We start from the raw sequence: 21,872 nt of genomic DNA, 5'->3' as shown, positions 1-21,872 counted from the left end.
AGCTTTCCTCCATGGTAGGTGTGCAGAAAGGTGATGGACAAATATTGAAGTGAAAGACATTTCAATCATGTTTCTGTCCTTCCTGTGATACTAGAAGGGAAGCCTGCCCTTGAGGAAAGTAACTTTGCTTAAAAAATGAAATAAGTAAAACATGAACTATAAAGAAGTCTGCATTGCTCAACTTTCACTGCTAGTCTTCTGTAATAAGCAGTGGAGTTCTGGGACAAGACTAACTGGAGAGCATTAAAGCTAATGTCTATTTAGAACAAACTTGAGAATGCATACATGTGCTCAAATGTCTTTTAGGAATATAAACAGCTGCCTGATTAATTTTGAGTTCTTCTGTTTTATATTACTAACGTTGCCAAACCCTATTAACCCTTGAAAACATGGTATGACCAGAAAGCTAACTGAACTAATACCACCAAGCAAATATTAGCAATTAGCAATAATGAAACAATGCAGTATAACAAAAGTCCCTAATGTTGTTAGCGTGTGTGTGTGGTAGTGCTTAATTTCCTCTGGCAACGCCTATGAAGGAGCTATTTTTATTGTGCATTCATGATGACTTGTTCTCATGATGGTATCAAGACGATTATATATGATCATGCCTTCAACACTGTTTGCGGTTGCAAAAGCTTCAGGGCAAACACACTGGTTTGTTTCCAATCAGGACATGTCCTATAGCTTCCTGTTGAAAACCTGTAACTTTTTCATTTCACAAATGTTCAGAGTGTGTGCCTGTCCTGCTTTTGTTGTGCTATAGCGCTAGACTGCCCCTCCAGATGGCCATAAGATGGAAAAGAGAAGATCCAATTTACACTGCCCCATTGTTAAATTCAACAAGACTTGCATCTGATTACATATGGTAAGGATTGTGCTGCTAGTGTGTCAAGAGTCCTTTTTAACTCCTTGCCAAGTTGTCAAAACTTAAGACTCACAACATATTCCCCCTTCTGGTCTCCTTACTTTAGCTCAAGGTCCCAACTCCAAAAGAACTAAACAAAGAAGTGTTTTATCGAGCTAGAATGAGTTATTCTCAAAACCCTTGGGAAAATACTGAGAGATTTACTTAAACTAGTTCCTGGGAAAAGCACAAATGAAGATATAGGTAAATATCAGATACAGGAAAAATTAAAGATATCTGTGGAGCAATGAACCATTTCACAAAAGAAACCCTTGGGAAAGTGATCATAAATCTGTGGTACCTGTGTGTCTGTGGTATACTTGCCATGATGTGTGTTTGCTATGGGTATGCCAAAGGTAGAAAGTAAAGAACAGCAGGGAGGTCAGGTGTTGGCGAAGTTGGCTGTGCTAGGATTGCTAGAGATTCTAGACTATAGCATGTTTGCAGCATTTTAAGATAGGTGTGACATATACCTGGACTATAGGTATAGGCACCAGTCATTAATGTAACAGTGGTATTATTAAATTTGGAGGATTTGCTGCCATTGGGGTCAAATCTGAGATGAATTAGCCATTAGCAAATCAGCTAAGCCCTTGCTACAATGTAGCTATCTGAAAAAGGGGGTAGAAAACCTGTTGCTCTCTGATGATTAGCAGAGTTCAGCAACACCTGGATACCCATGGATTCTCCATCCCCGTTCTCCTTGAAATATGTTCTTTTCTTAATCTCAGGGTCATGGGTTTGAGTCCTAGGCTGGGGAAAATATTCCTGCATTGCAGGGGGATGGACTAGATGACTCTTGTGGTCTCTTCCAATTCTACAGTTCTAAGATTCTTGCTCCCTTTCATTTCCCTCCCAGCTCAGAACCTGGTAGCTGTTCTGAGCTCCTAGAATTTTAAATGGGGGAGGGGTAGATTACCTACCATCAGCTGCAGAATGACCCCCCACGTGCTACAACAGAGAGTGGGATAACAAGGAGAGGCAAAGGGAGTGAGTATGAGTACAAGCCAAGGGCATGTATGTGATGGATGGGCGAGAGGGATGTGGGCCCCAGATTAAGGCTTTGCACAGGGCACCCATGACCATTAATACAGCACTGTCAAGACATTGCTTTCTCTGGCCACACAACTAGATGGGAGAAATAAACCAGACCCTCTCTCCTGAATCCAGCTGCGAGCAAGCCAGACTGACATCTACTGGACAATATATTTGAAGCACATTATTGCCTTCATGGCACTGAGCAGTACACTGAGCAGGGTAGGACTGCTATCTTCTCCAATACATGAATATTCACCTGTGCAGCTGCTCTCATTGTTAACCAAGTTGAAACACCTACTACATAAATCTCTAGCTGTTAGCTAGAGTAGTAGTAGTTCTAGCTAGAACTACTAAAGCAGCTTTCTCTCTGCAAAGTGCTACTTTACAGGTCTTCGCACTTAATATTGACTCACATAAGCAAGAGTAAAACATGGCAATGAAACACAGTAGGTGGCAACGATGGCAAGGAATCGATCAGGATACTAGCCACCCTACCAACTCTTACATAATGTCTAAGATGTGGAACATGCATCACCACTCAGATAGTGAGGAAAGAACAGTGAATCATTTTGAAATAATTCCCCTTCTCCTGTGGTCTCTAGCACTGCTCAAAATAAAACTGGAAAAGAGGCTCAGCCAGATTCAAAGGGTGAAACCTACCTCAGTCTACCCCACAAACCTCAGCATCCAAAGATCAAGTTTCAGCTCTCCTATAATCAGGTATTTCATCAGTGTGAATGCTCATAAGGTTATTAATCATAATGGTACTGCCAAACTGAATTTTAAAAAATTGGCTTGTGATGCCACATTATTCCACATTTCAAAATAGATAGGAAATTAGATTGCAATGGTCCATTTTTGCAGGTATAGAAGTTCTTGAGCTGCTCAGGATTCCTTGGTAGGCAGAACAGAAGCTTATTATCTATTGTAGAGAAATCAGTGCTGGATTAGCCTTTCAAATGTTCCTAGTACAGTGGTACCTTGGTTTACAACCATATTCCGTTCCAGAGCTCCGTTTGTAAACCAAAACAGGTTGTAACCCAAGGCGCACTTTTGACAACTGGGCCTCCCAAAAAAATTTTTTTTGTAATCCCAAAAAATGGGTTGTAATCCAAAAAAAGGTTGCAAACCGGGACACGCACTTCCAGGTTTGACGTGCTTGTAATCCAAAACGTATGCAAACCAAGATGTATGCAAACCAAGGTACCACTGTATCTTCAAACCATCATGGTAAAACCAGCCACTCACTACTTCAGCCAGGATACTGGCAATTGCCTCTGAGTAAGAAGCTGCTGCCAGAGTCACTGGGGAGCCATGCCAAAAAGAACTCAGAGCATTGTACATCCTGCATATGCTGCTCTTCCAACAAATGTGACTTATAAGGGTCAGGACAGGAAAACAGTACACAAGATGGCTGCAAAATAAAGCTGCCAACATTGTTTCCAGTCCATGATCTTTCTGCTCCTAACAGCTGGGTTTCATCTGACAGTTTAGGTTATAGCCCAGGACAAAAACATCATCATGCTGCTCTGGGGCCTTTGCAAACTTTTCCCCCAGCAGCTTTTAGTTTATAGCACAATGAGTATACAGTTAATACTCTCTTGGGGCAAGGGATCCAGAGTCTTCAATAAGATTTAATAAGAATTCTTTTGTAGGGATATAAAACTGTCCCAGAACTGAGTTTCAATATAGGACAAATTGTGATCGTGCAAGTGTTATAGGCATCATCAATGGAAAAGATTTCCTAAGTTATTTAGTATAGTTCACTGCAACAACAGAATCCCTTATGCTAAAACGAAACCTGACCTGCATATTTTTCCATGCACCTGCCTTTTTTTCTGCCAATAAAAAGTAACATTGGGAGCTTGTGTTTGAGCAGCAGGAATGATTGAGAAAGGCGCTCAGTGGTGTGAAGTCTACTTCCACATTAAAAGTATACAGGGTGTGTGTGAGGGACTGGGGTGGCAAAGCTTAAGTTCTTTTATTTAGTGTATGCTTGGGGTTTTTGTGTCAGTGTCACTTGGGGAAGTTCTCTTTCTATTCGCTTGTTATGTTTCCTTGGTGATGAGAGAGGTTGGGGTGGCCTAGGGTGTGGTTGATCATCTTTGGCTGGCTGCAGTGGGATTTGTTTGTGCGTGGGTGAGGGGGGTTGTCGGGTTAAGTTAGCCATATTGAATCGTATGCTGTTGGTGGGTTATGAGCTCTTTATAGTGTGAGTGGGCATTGTTACCTTGGAAGATATTCAGTAGGGCCAGTTCTGGGGTGACTTCTAGTACCTGTTTAGTTATTTTGCTTATTTCTGGTATGACTGTGCACACCCCTTTTCTGACTGGGCCCTCGATTACTTGGTTTGGCGGGATCTGCTGGTTCAGACACAGCTTATGTCTGAGAAGACCCCAGGAGCGATCGTGGGGAGGAGGTGCAAGGAAAAAACTGTTGTGACATTTATTTCTTTGGCAACTTGGAAGGACTGTGGTGGGATCCAGAAACGGCAAATTGGAGCTCCACTGACCACTTAACTCAGGGGTCAGCAAACTTTTTCAGCAGAGGGCCGGTCCACTGTCCCTCAGACCTTGTGGGGGGCTCGACTATATTGGGGGGGGGGGGAATGAACGAATTCCTATGCCCCACAAATAACCCAGAGATGCATTTTAAATAAAAGCACACATTCTACTCATGTAAAAACACACTGATTCCTGGACCGTCCGCGGGCCGGATTTAGAAGGCGACTGGGCCGGATCTGGCCCCCGGGACTTAGTTTGCCTACCCATGACTTAACTGCTCTCTTCTCCATCAGCTTGGGAGCTTTTTCTGAGACGCCTGGGGAATATGATAGCATCCTTTGTCGTTTGAGCATCTTTATCAAGATGCTAACAGATCTGCCTGCCTTTGATCAGTTGTGCTTCAAGGGAAGCTCACCAGTCCTCTGATTCTTTAATATTTTCCAGCCCAGATAGATGCTAACCAATGGATCTCACAACAGTCATCTCCCTGCAGGAGCAAGGAAGCATAAGAAAATTGGATGCTCCACAAGAGCATCTTGGATGGGATGGCTTTCAAAGAGGGCTAGACAATTGCATGGAGGAGAGGCATCTCAAAGGCAACTAGCAGTGATGGCTATGCTCAGCCTCCCCTGTTGGAGGGAGCAATACTTCTGAAAAGTACTTGCTGGAAACCACAGACTCCACAAACGTGTTTCACAAGGACCCCTTTGTTCCCTCTGCCCCAGTACCTGAGGGTCGTCCCATCTCTCCAGGGATTTGGCCAGAACAAAGTATATGTTGGGGAAAGGCTCCCTCCCTGCAAAGAAAATGGAGCAATCAGCAGGCACCTGGCTCCCAGCCATGCTAGCAGCAGTCTGGCACATGAGGTTGGGGGACACCGGAAGGAAGCATTCCTGTAGTATAGGGCATTCAACTGGCATTTCTACCTACATGAACTCTTAGCCTTCCCCCCCCCTTGTTCTGGCCTGCCTCTCTTCTAAGGAAGATGCAAGCTCTTGCTGGAAGTCACTGGTGGGGAGAGTGTTCCTATGATTCCCAAATGTTTCAGAAGCATCTTTTTGTTCCTTTAGCTGATTCATATAATCATAGCATGGTAGGATTGGAAGGGATCCCAAGGGTCATCTAGTCCAACCCCCGGCAATGCAAGGATTCTACCCATAGCCAGCCCTGGCCTGGCTGGGCTCCAAACTCCAGCCTTCTGGTTACCATTGCAATTCTGCATGGTGTGGAGAAATGAGAGTGTAAGCAACACATTTCTCTCTCCCCTAACACTGATATGAGATCCACACCATGCAGCCCTTTCAATAACTAAAGTCTAAAGGGCTGTCACATGAAGCAAGCTTGTTTTCTCCAGCTCCAGAGGCCCTTAGGGCCTGAAGCAGTGACTTGGAGGTTTTTAAGCAGAAATGATTTGTGCCATTGTGGCTTCCCTCTCACAGACCTACAATCCCCAGAACCCCTAACAAACTAAAATTCCCAGGATCATTTGGGGGAAGACACCTGGTTTTTAGAACAGGGATAGAGAACCTGAAGTTTGTTCACCCCCATTTCCTAGGAACCAGGAATCGGAAGCTCAGGTGCTTCTAACAGTATGGTTATAGGGAACAGTAAGTATAAAATATTGAATGTAATAGAGTTATTAAGGTAATTGTATCAGAATTCTTATGGGAATGTTAAGGAGGGAGGGGGAAAGACAGGTTGTGGAATTCTGGTGGTGAGTGATGATTGGATGAGGATTTGAAAGGGCGTTTGAAAGCAGGGCAGTTGAAAGTCAGTTCAAAGCAGTGGGTTCTAGAAGGGGCAGTTGGGCAACTAACTATTCAGTTTAGGATCAGTCGTCTAGTTATCTTTTTTGTAATAAAGCAGCATATAAGATAAAGAGAATTTGAGGCCATAACCTCAGGTACACACATAATCCTACAATCATTTAGTGAATCATCCATGCAGTCTCCTTTAGTGAGGGTGCAGTACCTAGGATCTGGACCAAACATTGATATTTTCTTGTCTAGTTTCATAGGGTTATGTTCTGGTTCTAATGATGTAGTAGGGGTGGGGGGCTACTGGGGGCAGCCATACACTCCTTTTCTTCTTAAAAAAAATAATTTCCCCTTGTTTTCAAAAACACATGTATTGTCTCTTTCTTCAGGTTCTTCAGTTACATTTTTTGTGAGACATTGGTGTTATATGCAGTATAGAGTTGGGAAGAAAAGAGGGGAGGGGAGTGAACCCAACCCTCCTTCTGGGCACTCCACTGCTTTAGGCAGTTTTATTATCGCCCAATTCTGAAACCAGAACTCAACCAGGCAAGAAGAGAGAAGGAGAAAGGCTGGGGAGGGGGGGGGTTGCCTTCCTCTCTGTACATTTCTTATGTATGAGAGGTAACCCCTCCATCCCTTATGTAAACTGGCAAACGTGCTTAAACCTGGTCCTCACTTTGAAGCCTCTTTGAACAAAGTGGTCCTGACTTTGAGACAATATATATATCTTCATTTTAGAAAAGGAATAGCTATCTTTATCCCAATGTAAAAATCCTAAGAACCACAGCCAGCCAGCCATTTTAAAAACAGGCTAGAGGGTTTCCCTTTGTCTTCAATATGACCATTGTTACAGAAAGTGATATAACAGATAAAAGGGTTGCTTGATAAGCACAAAGGCACTGCCTAAACTATTCAAAACTGTCTTCCCCCTGTATGCTCAACAGTCACAACTGGGTTATAAGAAACAGATGTACAGTACAGTGCAATTGCATGAAGGTTTGCTGAAAGGTAAGTCCTATTGAGTTCAATAGTACTTACCATATGGTTCTGAGAAACTATTCTGTTCTGGCTGACTCCTCTCTGGAAGAGAAGATCTTACAATTTCCTTACCAGGTCTGGAAACTGGCAGAATTGCTGTAGCCATCCCAACGTTATAGTCTTCTTCTCAAAGTTCTGCTTATTTTTCAATGAGGTTGCATGTTCATGTCTGGTAACTTTGCATCATTTATTCACTGTTGTCAATTTTGAACCTGATTTTTATGTATAGGTCACATCACTTCAAATTTCCTCACTGTGTAGATGTCATGAGCAGGCTGTCCATACCATTATATACCAGTTCATTTGATAAATTCTATCCCAGGAAAGAATTTTCTACAAATTATCTTCCTTGCCTGCAGATGCTCCTTTCAAAGTATATTTGGGTCTTGTCTGCAGGTGTCCTGTAATCTGGATATCCTCAACAGTGAGCATTAATGTAGCGTGTGGGATACAATTCTTTAAAGTGCATAGTATAGAACAAAGCATTGGGCTGTTTTCTGTGGAGCCCCTATATCCCTATGGTTCTCTTCAGACACCACCTCTTCCATAATCATTATCGCCACTTTTTTATACCCAATGCTTTCAGCATGTGTTTTTCAGTAGTTTATCTGCAAGCATTTGTGTTTCAATAGAAACTCAATGTTTGACTACCTGGCAATCTGAGGAATAGCATAACTACACCACAAGTTCAACTTAATTCAGTGCTATCGTTTGTAAGTAAATGAGCAAGCTTGTCTTTATAGAGAGAGTTAGTTTCCACTCATGGAGATAATCACACAACATTAGGGTTTTAATCCAATCAAGACACTTTAAGGTACATAGGCAAGCTTTTCAAGCCTGACTGGTAAATCTTCCTTTAAATCTTGAGTTTGGAAGCACACCGTTATCAAGTTGAAAACCAGACTCTGTTGCCTTTCAAAATGTTCTGTTGCTGTGGATAGTTCTAAAACGTGAGTCACACAATTCAGAGCCAGGATATGACATTGTGGTGCCTGAGGCAGTCAATGATTCCTCCCGTTTCATGTACAAAAGCCACCCAGACTGGCAGCCGACTCTACATCAACACTGGTAACAGACCACCACCACACCTAAGAGCAGCAGGCTAGCTTAAGTGTCACAGTTCACAGAATTCTTTTTTATCTCTGGCCCTCACTATGCCACCTGAGGCAGCTGCCTCACTCTTCCTAATGGCAGGGCCTGCACTGTTCAGATTCGAAGTCTCAGGTACATGTAGGAATGAGTTTAAAAACTCCAAAGAAGACAATCATGGGCTTAAGATACCACTGTCCTAAAGTGCCCAGTCCTAACCATCCTTACTTGAAAGCAAGTGCCACTGCACATGGAGATAATCTTTGTTGCCTAGGATTTCAGTTATGATCTCCCTTATTTATTACTGCACTTTGCGACTTAACATTTCACAGCATAACAGTGAGAATCGTTCTGCACTTGGCAACGCTCTCCCTGCTCTTCAGGTACTTAAAATGTCCACAAACATGGATTTTCGAAGTCACGGAAAAGATTTAAAACGTTTAACAAATGGGCAGAGGAAGATGAGGAGGAGCGAAGGCCCCTCCTTTCTTTGGACATTTTGGACCAGCCTCCACTGAAGGCCCCGTTCCTGTCAGAATAAGGAACCCAGGCCAGGGCCACTTAGGCCAGGCTTGGGGATCTTTTGGCCACGTAGGAACCCGCTTCTATTCCAAGTCATTCCTCCAGTTAACGTAGCTCTGTATTGCCAACACGGGCTGGCAGCAACTCTCTGTAGCTTCAGGTCGCAGCTTTTCTCCAGCCCTACTCGGGTGCCACTGAGCCCCGAACCTGGACCTTGGTGCATGCAAAGCATATGTCTCCCTAACTCCCACCATCCTTGGGCTGAGGCCAATGGGAAGTGGGAGACACTGGGCGTCCCAACAGCACCTGCAGCGCTGCCTTAGGGGTAAAGTTGAGGACTCCGCTTTCCACCTCAGAAACGCGGGGTTTTGCATTCTGACGTGCTTATGACGCTTGTCGGCGACGTCTCTCCAGCCCCTGAACTTTCCGAAACCCTAGCAACGACGCCGTTAACCCTTCAGCGAAGAGAAGGCGCTCCCTCAAGAACAAAATGGCGGCAGAACCGCTTTCTCTTCCCCCATCTCCTCCCCGCCCGCACACTCTCTTCTCCTCCCAATTACGCCATATCCGGAGGCGGAGGCGACGCGACCGGAAGCTGGTCGCGTTTCCAAGATGGCGACTCCCTATGTTACTGATGAAACCGGTGAGTGGCGGGGAGCCGCGGCTAGGATGGGAGGGGGGCTCTCGGGGGCCGGCGTCCCCCTCCCCGCCACCGCCACCACCCTGCCTCACGCCAAGCCCGACAGTTGCCTCGCCCCGCCCCACCCCCCGTCCGGCCGCCGCGCTCCTCAGTTATCCCCGACATGACGCCCCTCCCCTTCTCCATCCTTGCCCCGCCTTCCCCTTCCATTCGGCTGCGCGACCACGCCCCCTCTGAAGGCCTTTCCCGCTCCCCGGTTGCGGCTTATCCCGCGCTGCCTTCCGTTGTGGCCCCGCCCCTTGGCTGCGGTGGCCACGCCCCCGCGGCCGTTAGAGCCGAACCTCCCCTCAGTCGCCTCAGATCCCTCTGGCCGGAGGGCGGAGGCGGCCCCTCCTCTGCCCCCTTCGCTTAGGACCGGCGCTATTGAGGAACAGCGATGGGCGTTAAGCACTGCCTGCGGCTCGCACTCTGACCCCTCTGTCCCTCTTTATATGAGGACAGTGATGGTGTATAAATCATGAGACCCTTAATATCAGGGTCCTGGGTTCGAATCCCACGTTGGGCGAGAGATTCTAGCATTGCAGGGGTTTGGACTAGATGACCCTTCCAACTCTACAGTTAGATGGTTCTGACATTGTATATGGTGACTCTACATGGTCACTCCCTCCATTGCTGGATTAAACCCTGCGGAGGCCTCCAGGCCTCACCTTGCAAATGATCTCCGAATACGTTTTTGTAATTTTCTTTCAAGATCGCGTCAGTGTTATTTTTATGGTTGTCACAGGGCCCCTAAAAATGCCCATTTGGTAATCCGGCACCACCCTCCCTCCCCATTATGAACTATGTGGAAGCAACACATATAGGTTTCAAGTGAAGCTACTCCTTCCCTGCCACCCCGTATCTAGCTTTTCCTCACACAGGTATCCCCTGTTAAGCCAAATGCTGCTAGGGTTTTAAGATTGCGAGTGATTACAGGCCTCTTTTCTCCCACACCCAATACCAAGAGACCAGATGCAAAGTAGGAAACTTGGATAGTTGTGCAGAAGATGAAATTTCAGCAGGGATGGAAAAAGCTGCTGCTGCTGCTGCTCTTTCTCCTCTAACAAATCAAGGTACAGAAGAAGCCTTTTCCTCAAATACATGTGTAGTGGCAAGGCTTCGTTTTATTTCTGTTTGCTTACTGCATTTATATCCTGCCTTTCCTCCAAAGAGCTAAAGCAGCCCCCGTGGTTGTCCTTGCCTTTATTTTATTCTCGCAAGACCTCTGTGAGACTGAGAGGTACTGACTGGCCTAAAGTCAGCCAGAGAACTTTGTTGTTGAGTGAGGATTTGAACCCAGCCTCTCATATCCTAGTCATGCTCAAACTGTTATGCTGCCTAGGCTCAAGTGACTGCCTAGGCTCATTGTGCATCCTCTGACAGATAATGGTGGTGCAGTGCTTTTGGGTTTTTTCCTACATTGCATTATGGTAGTTCCAGTACTCTTCCCCATGACTTCTAGTGAATGAAATGATTTGTGCGTCAGCATATGCTGGGTACTTGCATATTTCATCTTCAATATGGGATTTAAAATACTGAACTGATTTACTCTCTGTGATCCTTGCAGTAGCCCTGTAAGTGAAGTGTTATAGAAATGTTAAATGTTCTGCAGCAAGAAATCCACTTGTGGGATAATCAGATGGGATGAGCTCTAGGGATGTTTTCACATTAATTGCTACCTGCAAGCCACTTCCTAATGGGATCATGGTAACATGCAAAGCCGCTAAATAAAGTATGGTTCAAATAACTTGACTTGTTTGAAACTGTTATGCCTTTTTAATGGAAATGGTTTTATAGTAATTTAGTAAGTATATTAAATAACTATAAAACCATTTCCAAAGCCAATTTCCATAGTAGCAAAATTCCTCTCGGAGGCAGTAGAAATCAGAAATAAGTATGTACAGGCTAAAGCTCCTCTGTTGGCTAGCAAGGCTGATTTTACACCTTAATAACTGTTGATATTTATTATTATGGTACTGTGTATTTTGGGTTTATGGCCTGCAATAAAGCTATGTGTGTGTATATCAAATTTAGGCATATCTTGTCTTTTGCTTTTGCTTCTTTTAAAGGAAGTATTATGGTGTGATACAGCTTGCTTCATTGTTTGCTGCCTTGGGTGGACACGGTCCAGAAATGTGGCTTATGAATATTTAAAATAAATAAACATTCACAGGATTTTTTAGAACGCTGAAAAGCCCACATGATCACATAGAGATATGTAAAGATAGGGTATCTTTTCACAAATATTTTTGAATGTTTTAGGGAAATACATCGCTTCCACACAGCGTCCAGATGGCACCTGGAGGAAACAGAGGAGGGTGAAGGAAGGCTATGTTCCCCAAGAAGAAGTGCCCGTGTAAGTTAAACACTCGTCTCTGCTATCCTCACTTTCTTTCTTTTCTTCTTTCTCCAAACAATGCATTGCCCTAATTTGGTACAAGCAAAGGGTACATTGCTTGGTATCTTCCCAACAGTACAAAGGAAATAATGTAGAAGGAAATATAGGTCTGTTCCATCTGGAAATTTGTGTGGGGCCCATCTATTGTATGTCACGTCTTATCTGTTTATATGTAAACACAGCTCCTAATTACATTAACACTATTTTATTTTTATGTATTAATATAAATTTAATAAAATACTGTTAATGTAATTAGGAGCCATGTCGAGCATGTGAACAGATCAGATGTGCCATACAACAGGTGGACCCCACACCCAATTTCCAGATGGTACAGACCTTATGCTCCTTTCTCCATTCCTCCCATTTTATAATTTGGGACCTTCCATTCAATCTCACCTTCAGATTATGATTATGATAAACCTAAATATCTGAAAGAGTGGCTGGGGAAACCCAGCCAGATGGGTGGGGTAGAAATAATAAATAATTATAATAAGAAACAAAGGACAATCTTGTTGAAACTTGTTTTTCAAGGAATGTCTTCTGCCCACTGGCCTCTGTTATTGGAAATGAGAACAACATGCAGTTCTGTTTAGACATTTTGCATATCTGCAGTTATGACATCACAAACCAAACAGAAACTCCTGCCTCAGTAGTTCTCAGTGTGAAAGTGCAGCAAGAAGGAATTGCAGCAGGAATGGTAAACACACTTGTGTTTGACTTTAGATACACTCCCCCTCAATTTAAATAAATACGTGGGGTGAGATCCAAAGAGCCACCAAATTAGTTCTGTGCCACCAAAGAAGCTTGTTTCTCAAACAGCTCACTCTGCCACACAACATACCACTTTTAAAATTGAGGGGAATTTCAGATGCAATTTGCGATATTGTCAGGTATGGGGAATGGTTGTCAACATTCCCCCTAGGCACACCCTGGCCACTCAGAATTTCTAAGGTATTTATTTATTTTTTTGGTTCCATCCAATGGTCAGGGACAACAGAACTAGTAGCCCTACAACATCACGAGGGTCCCAGGTTCCCCATCACTGCCCTAGGACCAGGTGCCTAAATGTGAAGATTTAGTATCATAAATAACATTAATGTGGCTTTATCACCCATGTCTTTCTGGCCTTAGAGAAACCATTGATGTATGAACAAAAGTGCCCCAAAGGAAGCCAGCTATATCAGGCAGCAAAATAAATTCTGTACCTGCCACCCTGCCTTTTGTGGGTGCTGCTGCTGCACTTTCCCCACCAATCAATGTTTATGGGGCTTCCCAGCACCACCACCAAAAAACCATCATAGCTAAAAGTGTCCCTTTAGACTTGGGACGGGCGTTTACTGATGCAGTTACCCCAGACTGCAGTATGCATCGTCCACTGAGAACCAAAAGGTGGCATGGATTCTTCAGGGCACTTGCATGCAGCTGCAAAACCAGTGTGTGCCCTAAGTAAGCAGCTGCACAGACACAACATCACTCCTGACCCAGCACTTCATGCTGCAATATCTGCTGCTTTTTTATGGAAACGAGCTGGAATTACAAATGGACAGTTCTGTTATATTTTTTAGGATCTCCCCCCTGCTCTCATAGAAGCACTGAAGATAGGACTCCTCCCTTCTCCCCCCACCCCTTGATTTCAAGTACTGATAGAAGAGAGTTCTGATCTCTTTTGTTCCATGCAGGTACGAGAATAAATATGTGAAATTCTTCAAAAGCAAACCAGACCTGCCTCCGGGCCTGAATCCAGAGGTCAACACCCCGGTGGCCAGGCAAGCTTCAAAAGGACCAGAAAGTGGTGAGATAGGTCTCTCCAAGACGGCCAAGAGGAACCTAAAACGCAAGGAGAAGAGAAAGCAACAGCAGGAGAAAGGGGATCGTGATACAGATGACCTGATCCAGTCATTAGAGAAAACTACCTTGTCGGTGACACCAGGCAGCAGTGGGGATGCTAAGCTGGCTGTCCCCGATGGTAGCACAAGGCCCCCTGCAGGCAGCGGCGATTCCTCATCTGCCACAGCTAACTTGGAGAAGAACAAGAAAATAAAAAACGTGAAAAAGAAATTGCGGCAGGTGGAGGAGCTGCAGGCACGGATTGACTCTGGGGAGATCAAGCAACCGACCAAAGAGCAGTTGGACAAGCTGGCTCGAAGGAAAGCTTTGGAAGAGGAACTCGAGGATCTGGAGTTGGATTTGTGAGGGGTTGGAATTTCCACCGGACATAGTGTGCATAGGAACAAACCGTCCCCAGGGGAACATTCTGAGAACTGTGCAACACACAGACCAGAAGAAGCGTGTCTTCAGGCTCTTCCTTTGTACCTTTTATTTTATTTTATGTTGGGTGCTGTCTGAATTTTTAAAAGTATTTCTCCCAGCTATTGATGTGTTAGATACCTGAGGACTCTAAAACCTATTTGCCACCCTCCTTAAATTTCCTCCTAGTCTCTTCCTCCCCGTTGAGGTGGGTGGCTGGGAATGTCATGACACAGGGGGGTGGCTTTCAGAGGAACCTGAGTGGGTGGAGTGTCCCCTATCTTCCTTCTCCCTGCCCCTGTATAATACTCAACACCTTTATGTTCTCTGTAGTGGCCACTCCACCTCCCATCTTCTCTCCTTCCTCATTTTTAAAAGAGATGCAATAATAAAAATTGCAGTAGTGATCTCTGCGTCTAGGATGTTCTTCCTCCCTTTTAATCCAAGCAGCCTTTTGGTCTAAAGCTTGTTTTGTTTTTTAAAAAAAAGCTTCTCCATGGTAGCAATACTTGTATACCCTTCCCTTTTTTAAGCAGGTAACTCAGTTAAACTATTCTTTCGGGTGGCAATTGTGAAAAAGGTAAATTCAGTGTGAGGGGTTGAAAATGAAGCTGCCAATATTGTAATGTATTTATGAAAATCTATGGTGTAAGGTAAAGGACCCCTGGACAGTTAAGTCCAGCTTTTCCGGGTCATGTGGCCAGCATGACTAAACCGCTTCTGGTGCAGGAACACCATGACGCGTGTCGGAGCACAAGGAAATGCTGTTTATCTTCCCGCCAAAGCGGTACCTATTTATCTACTTGCGGTGGTATGCTTTTGAACTGCTAGGTTGGCAGGAGCTGGGACAAAGCAACGGGTGCTCTCTAAGGTGTAACCACATTTGGGACACTAGTTTCCACATCTCCCAAATGATACTGTGGAGCTGGGAAAGGTATGGAAAAGGACAACCAAAATCATGAGGAGGCTGCTCTACTTCCCCTGTTACCAGGCTGGGAAACTTCTGGCCCACCATAAATTGGACTACAATTCCCCTCATTTCTGACCATCGCTTGCTGGCTGGGGCTGATGGGAGTTTGGGATCCATCAGCATCTGAAGGGCAACAAGTTCCCTATCCCTGCCCTATGAGGAAGTGTCAAATGCATAGAAAATGGGTTAGAGACCTTTTTCTTCCTCATAATACGTGAGCCGAGTATCATTCGATGATATCGATTGGCCGTAGATGAAAGGACACATTCAAGAAAGGAATTCCATGCCATGTGTAGATTTATGGACTTCGCTGCCACAAGATGTGTTTACGACCACAGGCTTAGAAGCTTTTAAAAGGGGATTAGACACATTAATGGACTTGTCAAAGCATGATCCCTTTGAGTTATGGACCTGCTTTTCTGCCCGGCTGTGTTTAATGTTGCATTTTGAGTCCTTAGTATAGCCTCTCTCTATCTCTGAGCACTGAGCTGAAGCTCTCAAAAAGCTAGTAGCACTGAGTTATCCACCCATGCCGAACTAAAACACTGTACACTGTTCCTCTGCTAATCATGTTCTCTCCCAGCAAACTAGCAGGGCTGGGAAACCTTCAGTCGGAGGGCCACATTGCCTTGTGGAGGCCACATGCCCGTGGCAGGCAGGCCCAGAAGCAAAAGTGTTTAAATCAGGCTTCCTCCACCTCGGCCCTCCAGATGTTTTTGGCCTACAACTCCCATGATCCCTAGCTAGCAGGACCAGTGGTCAGGGATGATGGGAATTGTAGTCTCAAAACAGCCGAGGTTGAAGAAGCCTGATTTAGAGCAATGGATGAAAATATTCCTTTCATTTCCACACACATTTGCCCTTATGTTCTCACACAGCCAAGCAAGAAGTATCGGAGTTCAGTTATGCATTCTAGACAGGCAAAAATGCCCAGGGAGGTTGCAAAGCAGGGCTCGGGCAGGGTATGGTCCGAGGCAGGGGTCAGCAACCTTTTTTAGCCGTGGGTCGGTCCACTGTCCCTCAGACAATGTGGTGGGCCGGACTATTTTTTTTGGGGGGGGGGGATGAACGAATTCCTATGCCCCACAAATAACCCAGAGATGCATTTTCAATAAAAGTACACATTCTACTCATGCCAAAACACCAGGCAAGCCCCACAAATAACCCAGAGATGCATTTTTTCTACTCATGTCAAAACACACAGGCCGGATTGAGAAGGTTGCCCACCCCTGGTCTGGGGAGAGTCCTGGAAGGGCACATTTTACCCCTGGGCTTGAGGTTTGCCATTCCTGCTCAAAAGACAAGAGGTTGGATAATGAGAAAATAGGATTCCATGTCTTGCTCTTCGTTGTCACTGTCCAGCAGGTGGCACCAGAAGGTCTTATTAGTGGTGCAACATCCCAATATAGTATATTGTTCTATTACTAGAGTGTTGAGCTAAGATATTTTGCCCTTCCTGAACCCCTTCCTACGTACAGTAGGGGGAGGTAGTAAAGGATATCCACACACACCCTTTTTTTAGCCGAGAGGTTGAAATGTCAGTGTTGGTTGGCAGATTCTGTAGCTGTCTTTTTAGGTCAGTTTGGCTGGTGGTGGATTTGGGGAGTATAGCTGACCTAGTTCCCATCCCAGACTCTTGATTATTTTCCACCCATTAGCATCACCACCCAATCTTCCAGGGCACTCCATGCTCCATATTCCTCAGGATCATTACAAGTGCCAGTCACTGAGATCATGGCTGAGAATAAAACGGAAATTGCACCAGTGTGGAAAAAACAAGACTGTTTGTGTGTGTTTTTCTCGGTTTGCACAGCTGCCATAAGTGGCTAGAAACTGCCTGCTGAATTGCCAAGTGGTGCACTTGAAGTTGAAATCTTGCCCTTGGGAGGCTACTGTCCAAATAGCTAAGGTTTGCCAGCCTCTTCGTTCAAATATGCTGCTTGTCACTTTAAAAGCACTCAGAAGAGGGGGCAGTTTTTGATCCACAACAGACAGGATAAAGGATGGCCAAAGGAAAGATTAGTATGGAAAAGTGAATGCAGCCGCTGCTTCTCCCACCTTGCTTCTTGGTCAGGCTGGTCAGTTCCCCTTTCTTTTTCCACCTACTTGAACCAAAATGGATGTTCACTTTTCTGGAAGCAGAGAGTGGTTGGTAGAATCAAGTGATGTGGGCTGGGAGTTCTCCCACTGAATCAGATGAAACAACTGGCACACTGGCACCTGTCCCTTCCAGACATGTGATCCTCTCTCCTGCCTTGCTTTAATTTCTACTGAAACCTCTGTTTTGAGATTACTGCATTTTATCTCTTGCTGTTCCATCTAAAGAGCTTGGGGTGGCATCTATATTGTTCTGCCCATCCCTGATATTTGACTTAACAACAACCTTGCAAGGTCAGCTAAGCTGTAAAGGTAAAGGCAAAGAGAGAGATCTGTGACCATTAGGTCCTGTCGTGGCCGACTCAGGGGTTGCAGCGCTCATCTCGCTTTATTGGCTGAGGTAGCCGGCGTACAGCTTCTGGGTCATGTGGCCAGCACGACTAAGCCACCTCTGGCGAACCAGAGCAGTGCATGGAAACGCCATTTACCTTCCCACCGGAGTGGTACCTATTTATCTACTTGCACTTTGACGTGCTTTCGAACTGCTAGGTTGGCAGGAGCAGTGACCGAGCAATGGGAGCTCACCCCATCACGGGAATTGAACTGCCGACCTTCTGATCAGCAAGTGCTAGGCTCTGTGGTTTAACCAACAGTGCCACCTGTGTCCCTTAGCTAAGCTGAGAGATTGTTTATTAGCAGACCTAAGTTTCACGGCTTTGGGGATTTGAACCTGCGTTTCCTTGGCCCCAGTCTAGCTCCTGCTCCTCTCTGGTTCTCAGAAATAGCAATAAATGATCCTCAAATGCATTTCTGCCCAAGCTGAGCAGCATGCAAAAAGCCCTCTTAACTCTCTCCTCCCATGTGTGAATAACAGCTGAGGCTTTACAGTTGCCCACCAGGAAGAAGCAAGAAATTTAATACTGTATCTCTCTCCCCAGTACATCACACAGAATGAACAATAGCTTAGGCTCTGTCAAGAGTTCTCACCTGCTCATTCCTGCCCAAAGGACTACCTCATTTTTATAGTATCCATATACATTCACAGTTTGCTGACATCTATCTGTGGATAGACAGCATCTAAAAAAGTAGAGACATCACCTTGCCAACAAAGGTCTGTATAGTTAAAGCTATGGTTTTCCCAGTAGTGATGTATGGAAGTGAGAGCTGGACCATAAAGAAGGCTGATCGCCGAAGAATTGATGCTTTTGAATTATGGTGCTGGAGGAGACCCTTGAGAGTCCCATGGACTGCAAGAAGATCAAACCTCTCCATTCTTAAGGAAATCAGCCCTGAGTGCTCACTGGAAGGACAGATCTTGAAGCTGAGGCTCCAATACTTTGGCCACCTCATGAGAAGAGAAGAGTTCCTGGAAAAGACCCTGATGCTGGGAAAGATGGAGGGCACAAGGAGAAGGGGACGACAGAGGACGAGATGGTTGGATAGTGTTCTTGAAGCTACCAGCATGAGTTTGGCCAAACTGCGGGAGGCAGTGGAAGACAGGAGTGCCTGGCGTGCTCTGGTCCATGGGGTCACGAAGAGTCGGACACGACTAAACAACAACAACAACAACAAATCTGTGGATAGTTCCTTGCTGTACATTTTGTGTTGCAATCATCCAATACATAGTCATAAACAAGCATGGAAGATACTGGGTTTTTAAACTTTCTGCTCAATTTTTATTACTCAAAGGCCTTGCTAGTAGTAGTTCTAGTAGCAAACCAATAGTAAAACGGGCGTCATTTCACCCATGCATAAGCCAGCGGTTCTGCACATACACACTTGTCTCGCCATACTCTCCCAAGGCAAACAGGAAGGATTATTACACTTCAAGGACACATTCCAACCTGGCAAAAGCACTTGAGGATGCAGAGTCAGGCCAACGAATACTGCAACCTGGAGAGCGGAACGGCCTGTAGAGAGACACAAGTGCCTTAAATTCTGCATGCATGCCTGCTATTACCCCTATAATTATGAACTGCCGCCTCCCAGCTGATGCTATTTGCAGGGGGGGGGGACACCTGCACATTAAATGCAAATATGCATTTAATATTATGTCACATTGGGTGCTCAGTGTATCTATCGCCAGTTGCAATTTTGTGAGGTTAGAGGATGTCAAACATGGATTCAGTTCCTGTTGAGTCATGAAGCTTGCTGGATAACCTTGGGCCAATAAGTATTCACAGAACTGTTAGGATAAAATTAGATATTTCTTATGTATGTTGCTCTGAGCTGCTTGGATGGACAGGGTACCTGCCTCATGTGATCCATAAATGATAATCATTTATTTCTCCTTGGTTTTGATATTAAATAACTCAGGGTAGCCTTTTATTTTAGATTTTGTTTCTGTCTTTTTTAAAATAATTGGTTAACTTTTATTTACATTATTACCCCTCTAATTTCTGAAACAGGAAATGCTGCCTGTTTGAAGAATGTATAGGAAGGAGCAGAAGGAAGAAACCCACCCTGTTCTTTTTGAATGTCGCCAAATTTTCTTCACACCGTATCTTGTTTACTTCCCATGATAAGAAGAACCCCTGTGTGTATTGCTGAAATTAAACACAAACATTTTGGATAACGGAGTCTAGCAGGCGCATGTTGAACTTAGATTGCATGGGCTCGTTTGTAGGGAGCTGGTGCTGGGAATGCTGGACAGGAAGGGATTTTGAGCCCTTCCAAATATGATTCTGCTTGGAGAAAGGCCAGCTCATTATATTCTGCTGCCTGAGATAGATAAGATGGAACCCCCTTTCCACATAGAGTTGTCACCCAGACTATCAGTTGAATCTTATCTTAAAGCTTCTGCTGCTACTCCACACCCACCCACCTCACTATCCACTGCCTGAGGCAGCTACCTAACTCTGCCTAATGATAGGGCCCGCTCTAGATAAGAAAAGCATTAAGATTTCTGAGAGGAGCTGTATGTGCACATTAAGCTGTCTTACAGTGAGTCAGACCATTGGTCTGTACACCTCAGTGTTGTCTACTCTGATTGGCAACAGCTCTCCAGGGTATTGGGCAGCTGTGTTTTTGTTGGTTTGTTTGTCACTTTCACCCAATTTCTTTTAAGCAGCGATACCAGGATTGAACCTGAAATCTTTTCCATGCAAAGCATGGACTCTCCCCCTTGCCTCTCACACAAGTTAGCCCTTCGCTTGGATTGCCCTCTTACAGAGTGATAAATATAATATGTCTCTCCTCTCAAAACATCTGTGCTACAGATAGCTACATAACCAGCTGTGCTCTCTAATGCCCTGTTTCTTCATAACTTGTCATTCTTGTCGCAATAGGTTTTTATTTTGATTTATACTTTGCCCCACCCCTAAGGCACAGAGCAAATCACAAGATTTTATTATCTTTTTTAACCTTGTAACTGCTAGTGTAACAGCAGAGAGAGGTAAGCGAAGAATTTGAGGGTTACAACCGTTGTCATACACGAGGAGCTACTGCAAAATAAAAAGACATTTTCAGTGATGTGCAGAGGCCCATTCTGTTTTATCCCTTGTCTGCCATAGGAACATCTGAGCATTGCCAATAATTCTGGGGGACACTTTAATGTGTGCACCCATTTCATGTGGAACACGAGCCAGCCATGTTGGATCTTCGCTATTGTTCTACATGAACCGAGATTGTACCCTAGAACAGAAGTTTTCAGCTTATTCAGTCTGGGAGCTATCATTCACCCAAACGTATTGTGACATGCCATCCAGATCTCCGAGCAGTGAGAGATTCCAGGTGTTTACCTAGGGTTCATGTGGAAATCAGGCACAGCAGAGACTGTAGTGTCTTTATTAAATATGGTTTATTTATGTTACTATCCAACCTGAGCTTATGACGGAGGGGTTACAGTGTTGGCACCCCAATAGGTTATTGTTTCTGGCATAGCTTCAGCCTTGGATTCAAACATAAATCAAACTTGCTCTAAAATGTGGCTCTGACCCTTTCTCCAGCTTGCTGCATTTTTCAGACTGTAGCATCGCTGCCAAAACCCAATCCTGATCTCAGCTCTAAAACTTTGTTCCTCTCTTCAGACCAACTTGGAACTGAGAGAGCAGCCCCTCCCATTTCCTGATGCCCCATTACCTTCCCTTTGTCTTTTATTAATGGCTCATCTCCCAAGCAATTTCCTGAGTATGGGAAGCTGCTATGATGTGTGTTTTAACACTTCACTAAATCCATTGTCTGGCAGCCAATTTTAACACTCCAAGTTTTGATTAAATTCTAACACCTATCAGACCTAGGAATTTAGGGGAATCTGGAAGCTGCAAACTCTGGCACCCACAACTCATAACAATATCCCAGTTTGCATGTGCATCGTAGATCTGTCTCCAAACAATTCCTGTTTCACATCTGTGAGATGAATATGTTATTTCTAATACAAGTAATTTTTTTGTATTCAGGGGTGAAAATAGACTTAATCGCTTGCATGAATGCCAAAATTTTTATTACTCTGGTGGTAAAAGTCCTGGTTTCGTCTCTCCCTGGTAAAGAGGCGGGCTCCTTATATAGGTTCCAGTCCTCAGAAAATGGGTATGTGCCACTCATGTTAAGGCAGGTTCTTGTCGCTTGTGAATAATAATAATAAATAGGAGTTGGTATTTTAGGCCATCAGTGTGCCAAAAATGACTG

General features: G+C 44.6%; 2 protein-coding genes across 7 annotated transcripts in view; one reads left to right on the top strand and one right to left on the bottom strand.

The window, feature by feature from the left end:
• DGKA (diacylglycerol kinase alpha) overlaps window positions 1–7,383 on the bottom strand; it is a 79,094-nt gene extending 71,711 nt beyond the window's left edge. For 2 of the 4 annotated variants that reach the window (XM_083727487.1, XM_083727489.1), the window contains exons 1-2: window positions 7,245–7,383; window positions 5,178–5,245 (exon numbers count right to left, since the gene is read on the bottom strand). In XM_083727487.1, coding sequence (XP_083583613.1) covers window positions 5,178–5,245; window positions 7,245–7,247 — 71 coding nt within the window. In that variant the 5' untranslated portion in view covers window positions 7,248–7,383. Of the gene's footprint in view, window positions 1–5,177; window positions 5,279–7,244 lie in introns of those variants that run through there. The other 2 variants (XM_083727492.1, XM_083727490.1) reach the window with 2 other exon arrangements.
• On the top strand, window positions 6,306–14,586 carry PYM1 (PYM homolog 1, exon junction complex associated factor). Of its 3 annotated transcripts, none has more exons than XM_083727829.1 (4): window positions 6,306–6,352; window positions 7,151–7,214; window positions 11,797–11,890; window positions 13,612–14,586. In XM_083727829.1, exons 2-4 carry the CDS (start codon window positions 7,175–7,177, stop codon window positions 14,123–14,125), a joined length of 648 nt encoding a protein of 215 aa, XP_083583955.1. In that variant the 5' UTR covers window positions 6,306–6,352; window positions 7,151–7,174; the 3' UTR covers window positions 14,126–14,586. The 3 variants fall into 3 exon arrangements, with proteins under 3 accessions (XP_083583955.1, XP_083583954.1, XP_083583956.1); XM_083727828.1 differs by lacking the exons at window positions 6,306–6,352; window positions 7,151–7,214 and adding exons at window positions 9,376–9,498; window positions 10,500–10,607; XM_083727830.1 differs by lacking the exons at window positions 6,306–6,352; window positions 7,151–7,214 and adding an exon at window positions 9,376–9,498.
• The last annotated feature ends 7,286 nt before the right edge of the window (window positions 14,587–21,872 follow it).

This window comes from Podarcis gaigeae (assembly GCF_964106915.1).
Source record: "Podarcis gaigeae genome assembly, chromosome: 2".
In the NCBI taxonomy this organism is placed as follows: Eukaryota; Metazoa; Chordata; class Lepidosauria; order Squamata; family Lacertidae; genus Podarcis; species Podarcis gaigeae.
The sequence above is the reverse complement of the archived record's forward strand: the minus strand, read 5'-3'. Positions and strand labels throughout refer to the sequence as shown.

What these genes read in the sequence shown, in the direction of transcription:
- PYM1 (XM_083727828.1), top strand. Translation starts at nt 9,468, where the DNA reads ATGGCGACTCCCTATGTTACTGATGAAACCG. An exon ending in TTCTCCTCTAACAAATCAAG is followed by an intron (nt 10,608 to 11,796) that starts GTACAGAAGAAG and finishes TGAATGTTTTAG; the next exon opens with GGAAATACATCGCTTCCACA. An exon ending in CCCCAAGAAGAAGTGCCCGT is followed by an intron (nt 11,891 to 13,611) that starts GTAAGTTAAACA and finishes TGTTCCATGCAG; the next exon opens with GTACGAGAATAAATATGTGA.